The sequence below is a fragment of the Numenius arquata genome, chromosome 4 (genome assembly GCF_964106895.1).
Source record: "Numenius arquata chromosome 4, bNumArq3.hap1.1, whole genome shotgun sequence".
In the NCBI taxonomy this organism is placed as follows: domain Eukaryota; kingdom Metazoa; phylum Chordata; class Aves; order Charadriiformes; family Scolopacidae; genus Numenius; species Numenius arquata.
In genome coordinates, this window is record NC_133579.1 from 24,280,348 (window position 1) to 24,295,282 (window position 14,935).

Consider the following 14,935-nt stretch of genomic DNA (forward strand, 5'->3'; position numbering starts at 1 on the left):
AATCTTCCATAAGCAGGATGCAAGGAAAAAGAATCAAGGTACACAGGAGACGGTTGCTTTCTGGTGAAGTTTCACAGATGTAATTCTTATGCAAGCTAAATTATCCTAACTGTTATCTGCATATGTTGTTACTACCTCAGGAAAATTGAATTCACTGTCTTCTTGTGTGTTTCAGGTCAGCAAATTCCACCCTTAGATCCTCACGAAAATGGTAACAACGGAGCAATCAAACTTGGAAAGCAGACTTCACAGACGGGTAGGCGGTGCTGCTGACCCAACTTGATCTTTTTAGATTTACTTGAAAAACAGCACCATTTGTTTTTTTTTTTTTTTCACTGAGAAAAGGACTTCATGATCTCAGTGATGTGGCTCCTTATCTTGAAAGCAGTAATTTCAATACTTCCCATGAGCAATAATGCAAGGACCAGAAGCAGAAAGCTTTACTTCAAAGGAATTTTGCAAAACCTAGTTGGAAAATCCTCTATAATATCCTGTCAAAATTGCAGTGTCAAAGTACTCCAATTCTCTGTTTAAGCCAATGACTGGTTTTGTTTTTTTTTTTTTAATAAAAAGATCCTTTTATATATAAATTTTAGATCTGCTGCAAAAACTCGTCTTCTTACATTGCAAAGTGGACTTGGCGTGTTTTTAGAGTTTTCTCTGTAATAATAGGGTGAAAAAACCGCATAAAGCCTGAATTTTGGCTTACAGTTTCTCTGCCATCTTTCTAGCTGGACTTTGCTTCAGTATTTTTCTGTATCTGTGGCTTCATCTCATACTTCCAGTAAACATCAGCAAGAAATGGACTGAATTTGCTAACTAGAAAAAAAAAATGGATCCAAAGGATGAGTGAGTGCAATTTTTACAGGCTAGAGCCTGTAAAAAGACTAGAGTCAAAATCTGTGTCAGGAGGTGCCGCGTATGTGAAAGAAGGAGTTGTCATGAAGTAGACTGCTGGACCCAATGCAGTTGCGCTCTGCTCTGGAAAAAAGTGAAGATGCAGCCATTGTGCTTTGCCTCAGTTGATTCCCTTTCTAGGGCATAGGCTTCATTAATTACTGGAATTGTAAAAAGAAAACAAACGCCAGCTTAATCTCCACTACTTACTGGCTTTCCTCCAAATCTGTGCCCTGGACCAAAGTTGTCTCTGCTCAAAGATACCAATTCCTTTGTTTCTAAAAGAGAGTGCCGCCCTGTCCCGCTCCTTCATGGTCTCACTGCAGCGCTCCAAGAAGTCATCAAGTTGGAAGAAGGATACTTCTGTGCAGAAGCATCTTAAGAGAGCACAGTATAATTTGGGGTTAAAGGCTGGAATTGAATAAAGCAAACCAGAGTGTTTCTTTACAAATGCAGTTCTGTGAATTTGTGGAGTAGTCCCCTCACCCATATCAGGATGTGGTATGGAAGACCCACTGCGGGATACCTTTGAAGCTTGATGCACTTGCAAATACAGTGTAGAAAAAAAAGTACCCAACAGGTACTTATGACCTAGAAATAATGTAAAACTCATATATTTTCCACTTCCATCTTTCATGAATGTGTGTGACTGAGATGATAAAATACGAGTTTATCTTCTTCATCAATTTAATTGGAAATCGAAACTAGGGTAAGAATGTAGGCTTCAAAACCAAAGCCCAGCCTGCATTCCACAACATTAATTTGTTCTCTTATAAGGAAAGTTAACCTCACTGCACATTTGTTGAGGGGCTCTGAAAAGCAAACAAAAGGGAAAAACAACTTTCCACAATAAATCGTGAACAGGCAGGCTAGAGCTGGGTTTCCGTGTTTATACATAAAAAACAGACCTTATTGCTTGGTTGTGAGATTGCTTTGATAAAGTGGCACTAATTATTAGGGCTTGAAACAGAGCCAGATGAAATCAATGGGAACGTTTCTTTGTCTTCAGAGGGCTTGAAGTAGTTACTGGATTTTTATCTAAGAATCTAATCTGCATTGTTTTTTCACATATAATCAATTTCTCAGATATTTTGGTCTCCTTTGGAAGCACTCATATTTGAAAATATGCCCTTGGATAATGCACAGACTTAGACACCACGAAAGAGGATATTTCGGATAAACTTTCAGTTGTCACCTGTGGTGATATATGATCCATCTTGCTGCTTCATTGCAGCAGTTATTTTACAGAAAATCTGGGGTTATTTAAGTAAAAATTCAGCAATCATCATTGTTGCTAGTTGAGGTTGGAGACACGGGCTCCTTTAGGGAATATTTCATCCCATCCTAGTACAAGCAAATCTGCCATGGGTGCCTGGGTCTTTCAGCTGACTGTGGAGAGGGAAGTTAACCTGGCCTTCAGCATGAAAGAAATATCAAACTTATCAGCATCACAGATTCATTAATTTATGGGATCTGTGACCCAACGCTGAAGAGATCCGGTTCTTTTTAAATAAAATCCAGTAAAAGGCTAGACCTGTTACTAAGAAAACAAGGTGAGGTTGAAGCCATGTTTTTAAAGGTGTCATAAATTTTAGTTCAACCCATAGTAGTTATGCATTACTGATTTTTAAGCTTTCATAAATATTTGTGGCATATTTCTTTTTTTTTTAATGTGACATCTGAAAACTCCTCCGACCCTGCTTGAGATGTCTGAAAGTTTTGTAAGAAAATTCTGCGAGTACATTGTATACTTTAATTTATGCTAGAACCAGCAATTGATCATTATCTGTATTGAATAGTTATTGTCTTGAACAGCCAGCTCTCACAGCTGCCATTGAGCTGTATGTGAATCAGAACAGGTTTATGAGTTATATGTTAAAATAGTTTAAAATTGGAAGTTGTTACAATGGGTCTCTGGCAGATTTTAAAATTCAAATGCTGGCTAAGTAGGCTTAAAGGTATTTTTGCATTTGCTGGGTCAAATCTAAATCACCTTGTTCTGCTTTTAGTCAAGAAAAAGATTTAAATGAATACGGATTCTGTTTGTATAAATTCTTGAGATTTGGGTTACAGTGAGCTTCAGTGGGGAACTCTGAAGTCACAGGTGAAAAATAACAGGCCACTGTGCTGTGCAGAGCAGCTCGCTTTTTTTTTTTTGAAGACAGAACTTGCCTTTCATGATGATGTTGCCTCTCTGCTCTTCATCAAAGCTGAAGTGCAGCTTTAACCTGCCTCTTCAAATGGGGAAACAGATTGTTTTAAAAAATGTGATTTTTCAACTGCAAAATTCACGATTTCTGCTTCCTTTTGTTGCCTGTGTTGCTTGGAAGGTACCGCCACCCTAAATAAACAGCCAGAAAAATGACATACAAAAAAATCCCCAAACTCAGAGTCAAAAGTTTCAGCAGCAACTGGAATTCCTCTTAGTAGTTAATGGCTGGTGAAAAGCTAAATTGCTGTACAGGAGCACCTGGCTCTGTAGCTGATCTGCTCTAATAAGAAGAAGAATAAGGCTGCAGTTGTAGGATGGCCAGCTGGTGCTGGATTCGTCCAAGATTGGTTTTCTCAAGAGAGCTGGCAGCAGGACTGGAGCTCAGGCTGCGGAGCCAAGGATGTTTGGTGGAGCTTGTTTGCACCGTGACTCAAGACTCTGACTGCCCAGTTGTGGGTGACTTGCTTTTCTGGCTTGTCATGAACTAGTTTAAAAACGAGATTATGAAGGAACTAGTTTTCATATATATGCTCTGCATATGTGTGTGTATATAAGTACAGTTTTATATTGTTTTGCTGACATGTAGTGTTTTTTCACTATGTCTGGTTCTCATATACTGCACATTGTATTCTGTAAGTACATTTTTTTGTTAATGGTCATTTCGCCTTTATGAACTTAAAGTTACGGATCAAAGGTAGCAAGAAAATGGAGATACACATAGGTACAATTGTTGACTTGCCATTTTTATGCGTGAGAATGGCATATTACTGGAAAAGTTTGTCTTGCAGACTGAGAAATTTTAAAAAGGCCGTTATTATCCAAGAATTGGGACTCAGAAGTATTCAAGTTACACCCAAAAAAAAAAAAGAGAAAAAATGTATAATTTTTGTTCATGGTACAGCAGGTCTATCTGAAGTGCTACAAGGTACCATGGTCTGTATCAATACCTAAAAAAGTTACCTGTCATCCCTTGTCTTCACTAATCCTTCATGGCACGTGGTAATAAGCGTGACTAGATAGATTATACATGCGGGCACCCTTGACTATAATCAGACCTTTTCAGTACAACGATGATATGTTTTACTATCCAACCCTTAATTATTTAAACCAGAGTCAGTGATAAATTGTAAGTTTAAAATCACCTGCTACGTACTCTTCCTCTGTTTTGTTTATATAAGGGCTTTGACTGGGCTGGACCCACTCGCTTCATGTATGGGATGCTGCAATCTGTTAATACTTTACCTTCTGTTTTACATATTAATTGTATCATACCTAATAATATTTTTTGCCCTAAAATGTAGGTTTTGTGTTTTATTTAACCTACAATGATTAATGCTAATAAATGTTTTAAATACCTCTGATTTGGAGATGTCTGGTTTCAGTAAAGCAAAATAGGTCCCATTTTTCACATCATTTGCTGTTGAAAAAAGGCTGTCTGCAGTCTGTGGATTGCTTACCTGGGGTTTAAAAGCTGCTTGAAATGTGTGTGGGTGGCCTTTTAGCAGAAACTGAATGCCTTCCTGGGGGATCCTGCAGTGCAGATGAACTTTCAAAACCCAGAAAAGTATTATGTGGAAATCCCTTTGCTAAGTTATTTGATTTATCCATTAGAAGAGAGGTACCTGAGCAGCCAGTGTCAGCTTGAACTGGAATTTAGTAGCTGTCAGTAAAAAGTGAGCTTATGGTTACCACTTGCTTTGAGTAGCACCCATGACTATGGCTCATAAGATACTTTCTCTTTTGTGTGTTTTTATTTTGGTGGTGCGTTTAATTTTTTTTCCTACTTTATGTCCCTTCAACTTATCTTTAGGAGTTAAGAATTAACACTCCCTTTAGAAGTATGCAGTATTTCATACCTTTTAGTGCTATTGTTTCAAGAGGTTTTTAAACTCACCAGAAGGGTTTTGCACTGTCTGGTTCCTATTTTCAAAGTTGTTACCACAACTGTGAGGACTATGAATACAGGAGTTGGGGTTTTTATAAGGAAAACCAGGGGTTTGGAGTAAGGCTTTTCTAATGACCATGGTAAGTTCAACACACACCAGTACGCAAGAAGCACAGTAACTCAAAATAACAGCACAAAACACCATTTCTCTATGTAAGGAGGAACCAGTATTTCAGAGGGTATTTACATAGGGTGTGAGTTTAGTTACTGCTTGAAGATACCCAGCAGGATCTGTTCCCTGTTCTAAAGCATTTATAATCACATTGAAAAAATTGTGTATCTTATCTCCAGCTATGCGTAAATAAAAAAGATCCTAACCGTAAACTGTAAAAGGTGATGTAGTTAACTCAAGGAAAGCCTAAGTAAGCCTCTCAACTATTATCAGTGCGTTGGAAAATTAGATGTGAATGCTGTCTTTCCTTTCAGTGCAGAAAGAGAGTTGTGCCCCTTGATGGATCAGTCCCTGCATTGTCACTGGGATGTTTTACATGGCTTCAAAGCATGTTCTTGTGGTGCTTTAGGTTGGTTTAGAATTGAATTTAGCAATTGGCTGGAAAATAAACTTCCTCTGCTTTCCTTTTGAAGACTGAAGGTTGTGTCTCAGGGTACTTAAGGAAAAGTATTTGACATTTTGGCCTTCAAAATCTTCGCGACGGCGGCTTCAGTCTTTCTGCAAAGAGCATCATAGGGTGCCCTGCTGTGATCTCCTGAGCGCTGTTGTGAAATCAGGACAGCAAGGCTGATGAAATAGTCTGTGTATCTACTTCATAACTCCACCCCCTCACCCAATCTGTAAAAGTGTTTAGGCTACTGCCAGCTTTATGAAATGCCTCCCTTGCCTGAAAGGAAAACAGTAAGTTGCTGGATTTTTTTTTTTTTTTTCCCTCCTCAATGTTTTACACAAGGCTAGAGAGTAATTTTCTTAAAAGCGTTAAAAGACTCCTGGGAGGACAGACTGGCTAAAAGTATTTGTACAAATGCCTCTGTTAATTGGTGAAGGTTACTCCCTAAGGACTCAGCGTCAACGAAAGGATGCGTTCATGTGTAATAGGGTTCTTGACCATTAATAAGATTTGCTTTTGATTACATCTATTTTTTAACAGCTGTAACAGGTAAATTCAGTGCTTGATATAAATGCGCTCTCACTGTCCAAGAGTAAGACTCTTCACTAGAAACTGTAAAATCAAAGGTTGGTCAAGCAAGCGTTTAGCAGGTTAAGATGAGAAGAAATAAATAATAGCATAATATAGCATAATGCAGCCTTTTTCATGTCAAAAAATCCATTTCAGGTGGGTTTCTTCTCTTGATTAAGAGTCCTTTTTGCAAAATGCCTGCATTTCTGATACCACCAAGTGGGTCTTGATACAGATTAGTTTGCGTTATCACTCATCACTGCTGTCTATTTTGTAGGAAAATGAGGACGGGCTCATGATATTAGCATTCATAATCACTGTGTTTTCAATAGATACAGTGCAGAAGTGTTACTGAAATTGTTGTGTAACACAGTTGTGAGAACTGAAGATAGTACACTGACAGAACTTGAAGTGTAAGAGACCTGTACAAACTTGCATTTAGTGTCACACCAGTTAACAAGTTTTTAATAAGATGTCATTATTCAGTGCAGAAAAGTCTAGCACTAGGGTGAAAGAGAACTTTGAGGCTTCTGGTTAGGTATTAAACATTTGTCAGCTTGGGAAGGATTTCTATTTTCTGGTTGTTAAATTACTCCAGCCAGAAATCATTTTTTATCCTTGAGACTCCTTGAAGTATTTTTTTTAAAAAAGCTTTCTTTGAAAAGCACTGACCTTGTTTTCTCAAAACCTCCCTGAGAACCCGAGCTTCATCTTTCCCATCATCTGTCAAAAGTTTTGAGACACACTTTATTTATGATGAAACACTTAACCCTTCTGATTACCACACTTTCAGAAATTTAGAAAACAAAAATGCATTTCCCCTGAAGTTCATTTAATTCACATTATTTTTCCTGTTCGCTGTCATTCCTGCTCCCTCCACCACAGTAAAATATGTGTTTAAATAAGAAAATAAATACCTAACAACTACATCCCTGTTGCCCTACAGCAAGTAGATTCCTCTGGGGAAATGATCTGTTACAGACTGAGAGAGAGACAATCCCCAGGCTTCTGATTACTTATTGACAAGTACCAATCAATAAGGAAGTCAGCTTACATGGCTAAGAGATGCCCTTGAGGAAAAAGAACATCACATTCCTTCCTCTTTGTCAATATAACACGACTTGGGGGACAAGCGATAGCACTGCTGTTAGTAACTTAAATAAAAAAAAAAAGAGTAAGAGGATAGTAAGTTTCTCTTCACTTGTTTAATAGGGTTGAAATGTAGGTTAAGCACCTTATAAAAGAAATCCCTGCTTCCTGTCATCTTCAAAGAATCTGGCTGCTTTTGCTGGCAAATATGTCAGGAGTTTTCACAGAGGTTTAGCAAGAAAGAGCAATGGATGCAACCTGGATGACACAGTGCATTTCAAAATCTCTTTCCAATATTCTAGCTCTGCAAAAAACCAAGTCATCAGCAAGCCTAGAACAACTATGAAATACCCAAGTTCCTGTCTCTGTTCATCACTCATCAAATGGGACAATTTTGCACTGTAGATATTTACCAAAAAAGCACAAAATGTGTAGTAGGAATCTAATAAGAGCCCTCAGAAAGAAGGACGTTCAAAATAAAGACTTAAATCTTCTGTGCTGTTTCTTGAGACTGTCAGGAACCCAAATGAGAATGAAATAGCTTTCCTGGCACTATTCCTTTTAGAGATACCATTTGTCCTCTGCGTTTCACCACACTCTCTAGGTCATTCTTGGTTCTCAGGGAAAATTTGCTTTCAAGGTGGCAACCTGAACCGCCTGTTGGCACCTAACCAGCTCTCCTTCGGCACAGCCTTTAACAGTGGAATGGTTCTCCCCATAGTCTCAGTAAGGCGGGAGAGAAGTCTTATTTGTGGCTGACGTTTCTAATGTGAGGTGACTCAGTTTCTTGGCAATTTTGAATACAAAGGAGGCTTTTGAGATATGCTGGAAATATGACCTCCTAATGATCTAGGAAAGGGCTCTCAACAGATAAACTTATTTCCTCGTGACAGATACCAGAAAAGGAAACGCTTTTTTTTTTTTTGGTAAGTTTTTCACCACAGTCTTTTTTTTTTTTTTTTTAATTTTTTACTGTTTTTAGGAGGTGAAATTCCGGGGGGGGAATAGGTTTCTTGAAATGAGAACAAGGCCAGAATGTCACATTGATTATGAAATTCTGAGGAGGGAAAATAATGTTTAGAACTGAAAAAAGAGACAAACAACATGATGATGTTCTACTCTGGAAGATACTCTTTGTGGTGTGTCACAACCCCACCGAGGTGATAGAGAAGGAACAAAAGCAATGGCTGAAATAGAAAATTTGGATTTGGGGTAAAAAGGATATCACATTATAAATGGTCAAAGTGCATAGACATGCATTTCATGGCACAGCCACATTAACACCACTGTTACTTGAGAACCCTAGCTAATAAACAAGCATAAACAAATACAAGATTAAGAGTGCATCAGGTGCCTAGACTCCACCTGTAAAAAAATGATACCATATCTTTACCTGTGGGTATGCCTCAATTTACATAGTACAAAGTCCACTGAATAAAAGATGATACCCCTTCACGCAGTCTGGGACACAGCGCTTACTGATCTGGAGCCCTGGACAAAGGGCTTTGGCAAATACATTCCAATGCGCTTACGCAGCCACTCTGCCTGTGTGCTTTAGCTTTTCATGAAGCTTGATTCTGGCTGAACAATGTCTTGGAATGGTGGGTAGTTTTCCACGAAAAGGGCAAATTGTTCCAGAGAAGGCTAAGGAAGAAAGGATGAGGTGGTGATAAATGTATCTAAGTAGATTTGCATTGACTGATTTAACCACAGCATGTAGTATATACTTAAGTACTTGCTGCTGGGAGTATAAAGGCTTTACAATAACACAACATCCATCACTGAAAGATAAAATGGAGGGATCTTTATTTTATTTTTCCCGGGAGGAAACTGATGCCTTAGAAAATCCACAAGATTTGAGTCATCAAGCCATCACTGTCAGCGGGCATGTCTTTCAGACACCTCGCCTCATCTCACTGCGAATCACACGCCAGTGAAAGATACATCCCACGGCAGAAAATTGCACCCTTCCCTGTGTGATAGACACGGTTTAAAAAATTACAGGGCCTGAAGCAACTATCAGATTAGAAGGAGAGCCTCCGTCTGAGAAGCCTGTTTCGCATCACGTCAGTGACAGCGAGGTGAGGATGTCTGGGAGCTACGCGTTTCAAAGCACTGGGAAAGTGGTCACTTAGCAATTTGGCAAGATGACTCAGCCCATGTCTCTGGTAGTGCAGGAGAGCCTGAAGTTATTGAGGCTGCCTCCTGACAAGTGTGCTTTTGAAGAAAGTTAGGGGTTTTTTTTGCGAAATGGTGCCAGAATTCCTATGAGAGCTCCCTGTTCCTCGAGAAGTTTTAGGAAAGACGTGCTCCCTGCCTTTTTCAACCAGCATTGGAAATTTTCCTTCCACACAGCAGGAAGCATAACTAAATCCTGGGTGTTAGATAATTTCAAAGTATATTTTAAGCCAGGTAGCCACAGGCAGGAAATTACAGCTTGGGAACTTGTGATTTTCTTTTGGTATCTTCAGGTCATGCTGGAAATGTAAGCAAGCCATGTTTCAAGCTAGGTGTCCCATCTGATTTTATACACAACCATGTCACAAAAAGCATGTAATGAGGTGATGGAAAAATTCTCTATCAAATTTTTACAGTCTGCAATTTTAAACAGAACGATTACTATAATGTCACAGTTGTCATTTACCTACATCTTTTGTACTCAGAGCTGTTCTATGGCGAGTGACATTTTGACTGATTATGACAGAGTATAAATTGTCAGCCTTCTCCTACCAGGTTAAATTCCTCTAATTCATGTATCCATCCTCTCTGGATAGAGGCCATGTGAGGATGGATCCTTGCATGCCATCCTAACACGCCATGTCATCCAAGTTGAAACAATCTGAAGTCAGGTCAGTCATAATGCGGCCAGAAGCCCTCCCATTCTGCCCAGTCTTTTAGTGTGAGTTGTTGAGTCGTTACTGAAATTTGTTAAAATTGAGTTAGTGGCCCAAAAGAGTCATTCAGAAACCTCTATCCAGTAGACTCTCTAAGAGACAAACATAAGATTTAAAAGCTCATTTCCCTTTTCATTCAATATAAAGGAAAAAGTTGCGAAGAAATACCACGCGTGATGTCACTGGAATACACAAACTTTCCCAAATGCATGACAGTTTTTTAAGGAAGAGCCTAATTTTCAGGTTTAAGAAGTGACTTGGTAAAAATGTAATGGTGCAGTTCCTTGCTTTGGTGTCCATCCAAGCTACCCAGATCAAGCTTCCTAAGATTTGCTGAAGATTACGTCCCAGACTTGGAAACTCAACTTAGAATGTGAAAATTGCCTAAAGAGGGATCTTTTTGGCTTAGCTGTCCCTAAGGTTGAACATCCAATATTTTAACTTGGTTGAAAGTTTTGTTACTGATTCATAAGCCAAAATCCAGCTTAACTGTTTCTGTCACAATTGTGTTGTCTCTGAATAGCTAAGGAGCAAAATGCAATGATTTCTTCTTTGCCTTTGATGTGAGTGAAACTGAATTCACCTGGGGACTAGTTTCTGGATAAGAAAGCACAGTTTTTACTAAGCTACTTTGAAAAGCTGATTTTTTTCTGTTATAATAATGAAGTGATATGAGATTCTTTTCCTTTCACTGTATGTGTGAGAGAATGTTCATCAGTGAAAGCAAAACACATTTAAATCTTCAGGGCTGATGCTCCCAAGAGTATGACAAAAATTGGTGGAGATACTCTTGGAGCCATTCATATTCATTCTGAACAAATATTGGTGCACAGGGGAAATTTCAGATGACTGGTAAAAAGTGAACGTGGCACTGTAAAGAAAAAATGTGATGGGTTCAGATAATTACAAACATTACATAGACCCTGGGCAAAATACTAATGGAGACAGATATGGGAAACAAATAGAAATTAATTCATAGGTGGTAGCTTATGTAATGCTAATCAATATGTTTTAAATGGAAAATAGGTGCATTCAAGCAACAAGATGAGATTAAAATGCAGTTGCTTAAGGTAGATGTATTGACTTCATACCCATGGATTACTTTAAGTCATTTGATGTAGCCCTGCATGACAATCTGGTAAAAAACCCCAGTACTATACAAAATCAATTTACCTGTATCAAATGCTCTGCGAACCAATTAGCAGCTACATCAGCATGTTTCTACTCTCTTCTAATGGGTTATTTAATGGCTTCAAAGGAGCTAACGCAGTTCAATGTCTTTATCAGTGATCTGGAAGAAAACATAAACTCTTTGCTGATAACTTTGCTAATGACACCAAAATTGCTGGAAAGGAAAGAAGAAAGAGAACAAACCGGGTATTTAACATGGTGCTTCGGATCTTAAGCCTTAAGCCCGTATTTAAAAGTAGGATGAGTCTCAATGTGGGAGAGATACTATCCGCTGTCTGTCTATGGTGGGACTCTCTGAAGCCTCTGGTACTGGCCCAGAGAGGGAGGGTGGTGGATGAATAGAAACGACTCTCTAATCCATTATAGACTCCCATTTTCCTTGTTTCTATTATTTGCCTTACTTGGGGAAGGAAAAAATGCCAGGAATGGCCAGGCAGAGGAAAAAAATCACATTCCAGGTTTGCAGTGGCTGACTCTGGTTTTCTATTAAGTTGCTATTAATTTCTATTAAATTGCTTTTTTTCATACTAGGGACAAAGGAGGAGAAAACACACCTGCCTCATTTGAAGGTGAAAGGAGGGGAAGATTGCTGTCCTGCCTGTTGACTAGCCAGCAGGAAGAAAGGGACAGGAGCAATGTGGATTAGGAGAGAGGAAAGGAAAAAAAACAATGCAGCGAAATAGAAGAGAAGTAGTTTTGGGATGATGGAGTGGGAGCAGAAGGGTCTCAATGTATTATAGTGTGTTTCCCTCTGAAAAGCAGAACTGAAGCCAGGAAACCTGTGGAATTAAAATAGTGATTGCACAGTTAAAGTCCATATTAAAAGGCATGCTCACAAAATATTTACAAGCATTTAACTTTATGAATTTAACAGTGAAACATCTATTTATGTAGCTATCTGCAACAGGTATGGTAGGCACAGAACCCAAGTAGTGGGTGAGTGGGTGCACTCTCCTAACTTTCCTTGTTAGTACTTGGTGTTGGGTGAGGAAAATGGTGAATATGCACAGTTGTAGGCCAAGAGCCATGCACAGGGTTGCAGCGCCCATAGCGTAAGGCGGGACCTCCTGAAAGGCAGAAGGGACTGGGCTGCTCACAGGGCAGGGAAGCATCAGGGAATAGTGCCCAGCACGACAGATCACTGGTCAATGGGCAGGCATGGGTTGGGAGTAGAAAGGTCCCACATGGGGTAATCCAGGCCAGGGAATCTTTTGCTACATGGGCCTTTCTGCAGGCCTTTTTCCCCCCTTGCAACTTCAAAAACGCTGTTGGGTATTCCAGCTTTGCCTCTGCAAAGTGCTCATACCTGTTTTAAGGTGACCCACTGAATTACCAGAACAAAGTCTCAGAGACATGTCCCTGGTTTTGCCCAGTGTATCAATTGCATATTGCAATCTAACAGGCCCTCATGGGTATCATTTGTACAATTAAGCTCTAAATAATTCAGCATTTGGCAGTCAAACATTCCATCAATAATATTATGCAGACTTTTTTTTTTTTTCTTCCCCGAATGCAAAGTAAATAAATATTTCATAAATGATCTCTCAGGTAGAGTGTTCAAGCTTATGTGCAGGCACAGAACACACAAACAGATTGGGGTGGGGAGATGATTCTAGAAACCTTGTGTCTTCACTCCTAGAGATAATTAATTGATCAAAAGCAAAGATCTTTTCATGTGTGTATTAGCTACGCATTAGTAACCCTAGCTTCCTGCATCTGCTAAAGGAGAATTTTGAGCACCTGCCTGTTTCCTGCCACAACACAAGGGTAACAGAGAAAGAATTTCCAGGAGACGCACACAACCCACAAAAGCAGAGCAGCTGCGGATGCCCACAGGAGCCGTGATTTTGCAAATCTGCGAACTCTTAACTTTATGCATATTAGTATTCCTCCGGATTGCATAAACACGTGCAACTGCAGAGGCAGAGCTTTAGCTGGCATAAGTGCTTGCGATTTAATTGATCATTCAGAGAGGAGGAAAATCTTTATGTTATATGTTAACAGACTACAGGGGAATGGATGGATCTTTCCTTGCCAGTCACTAAGCAACTGATGGAATCCAGTGGATTGACAGAGTTTCTCCATGTCTCCCCTTCTTTTGCTCTGCCCATTTTCAGGCTCTCAGCTAATTTAATCTTTCAGTAGAGACAAACATTTCGTTCTCACATTCATGATACCTATTTATTTTTAAAGTTCTGTTAACATAGTTTTTGCTGTCTCTTTCTGTCTGGCCCTGCTTTATTGATATAAAAAATAGCTGTCTAAAATATTCTTCCTTGAGAAAAGTTGCTAATTTTTCCCCAGAGATCTTTTCCTTGTGTCTGTCTTCAGTCAATTTTACTCAATTTCCTAAGAAAAATCTAGCACTGCTTCTTCAGCGTGTGTTTACTTTCTCTTGTAACCACTGCAAACTAATGTACCCTGGGAAAAGGAGTTGAATTCTTCTCATTTGCAAATACCATTAACAGAATTGTGGATCAAATTCCATACGCAGCTCCAAATTACACACTCAATTAGGGCCTGATCCAATGCTTATTAAAATCACTGGAAAAATTCTCCCCAATTTTAATGGACTGTAGCTCAGACCTTAGGGAATGGACATTTCCAGTGCGGATGATCAGTTTAACCTTTGAGCATGCTGGAATTCACACAATGATAGACTCATAGGGCTGGAAAGGACTTCAGAGGTCACATCTCAAGGCAGGATCAGCTAAGTTTATATCTATCTCCCAACAGCTGTCTAACCTGTTCTTAAAGGTCAGTGACTGGGACTCCATGAATTATGCTTCCAGGCAATCTTTTTTGTTAATTGTCCTTACTCTTAAAAAGTTCTTCATAGCCGCTCTGAATCAGTTCTTGCTCCCGTCTATGCCCATTACTTCCCGTCCTATTCAAATTAAGCGAGAGCAGACTATTTTCTTTCTCTTTGCAATAGCTTTTCATGTATTTGATGACCGTTAGAGAACGTGTGAGTGAATCTCGTCTTCCTCAGGCTAAACAACCTCAGTTTTTCACTCTGTTCTCACGTTCCAATCTGTTTTCTGGACCTTAGTCATTACAGGTCCTGTCTTCTGGACTTCCTTCAATTATCCTACTTCTTTCCTAAAGGAGAGTGCCTAGAACTGGACACAGCACTTCAGTGCACGGCTTATCAACACTTAGTAGAGGGAAAGCACTTCACGTGTCACACACAGTCTCAGTGAAAGGCTTGTCTTTCACACATCGATACGACATTATTTGCTCCTATTCACCTTGTGACCCGTTAGAACTGAACCGAGGCACAATGTGAAAATGTAATTTTCCCTCTGCTCGGGAGATGCTGAGGGCAGAATTAGCATTGCAGAGCTGCTATGTGTATTAACAGAGCAAACGAAAGGTGAAATTTGAATCCCAGTTGCCAGATGAGTTCTCCAAACTGAGATTGAGAAAGATCATGATGTTGTTTGCAAGAATTTCAGATTGGAAAAGAGATGCAATGACCACAGGGCACCATCATGCTGTTTCTGCAGAATTAGTTAAGAGTGTTACTGAAGACAGTTTTTCTCTTCTGGAGGTGAGTTTCAACTACATACTT

At 39.4% G+C, this 14,935-nt stretch overlaps 1 protein-coding gene across 2 annotated transcripts in view; it reads left to right on the forward strand.

Moving 5' to 3' along the window:
* Positions 1–4,469, forward strand: part of RAB31 (RAB31, member RAS oncogene family) — a 69,722-nt gene extending 65,253 nt beyond the window's left edge. The window contains exon 7 of one of the 2 annotated variants that reach the window (XM_074146337.1): positions 176–4,469. In XM_074146337.1, coding sequence (XP_074002438.1) covers positions 176–273 — 98 coding nt within the window. In that variant the 3' untranslated portion in view covers positions 274–4,469. The remainder of the gene's footprint in view (positions 1–175) is intronic. The other variant, XM_074146338.1, reaches the window with a different exon arrangement.
* Positions 4,470–14,935: the final 10,466 nt, after the last annotated feature.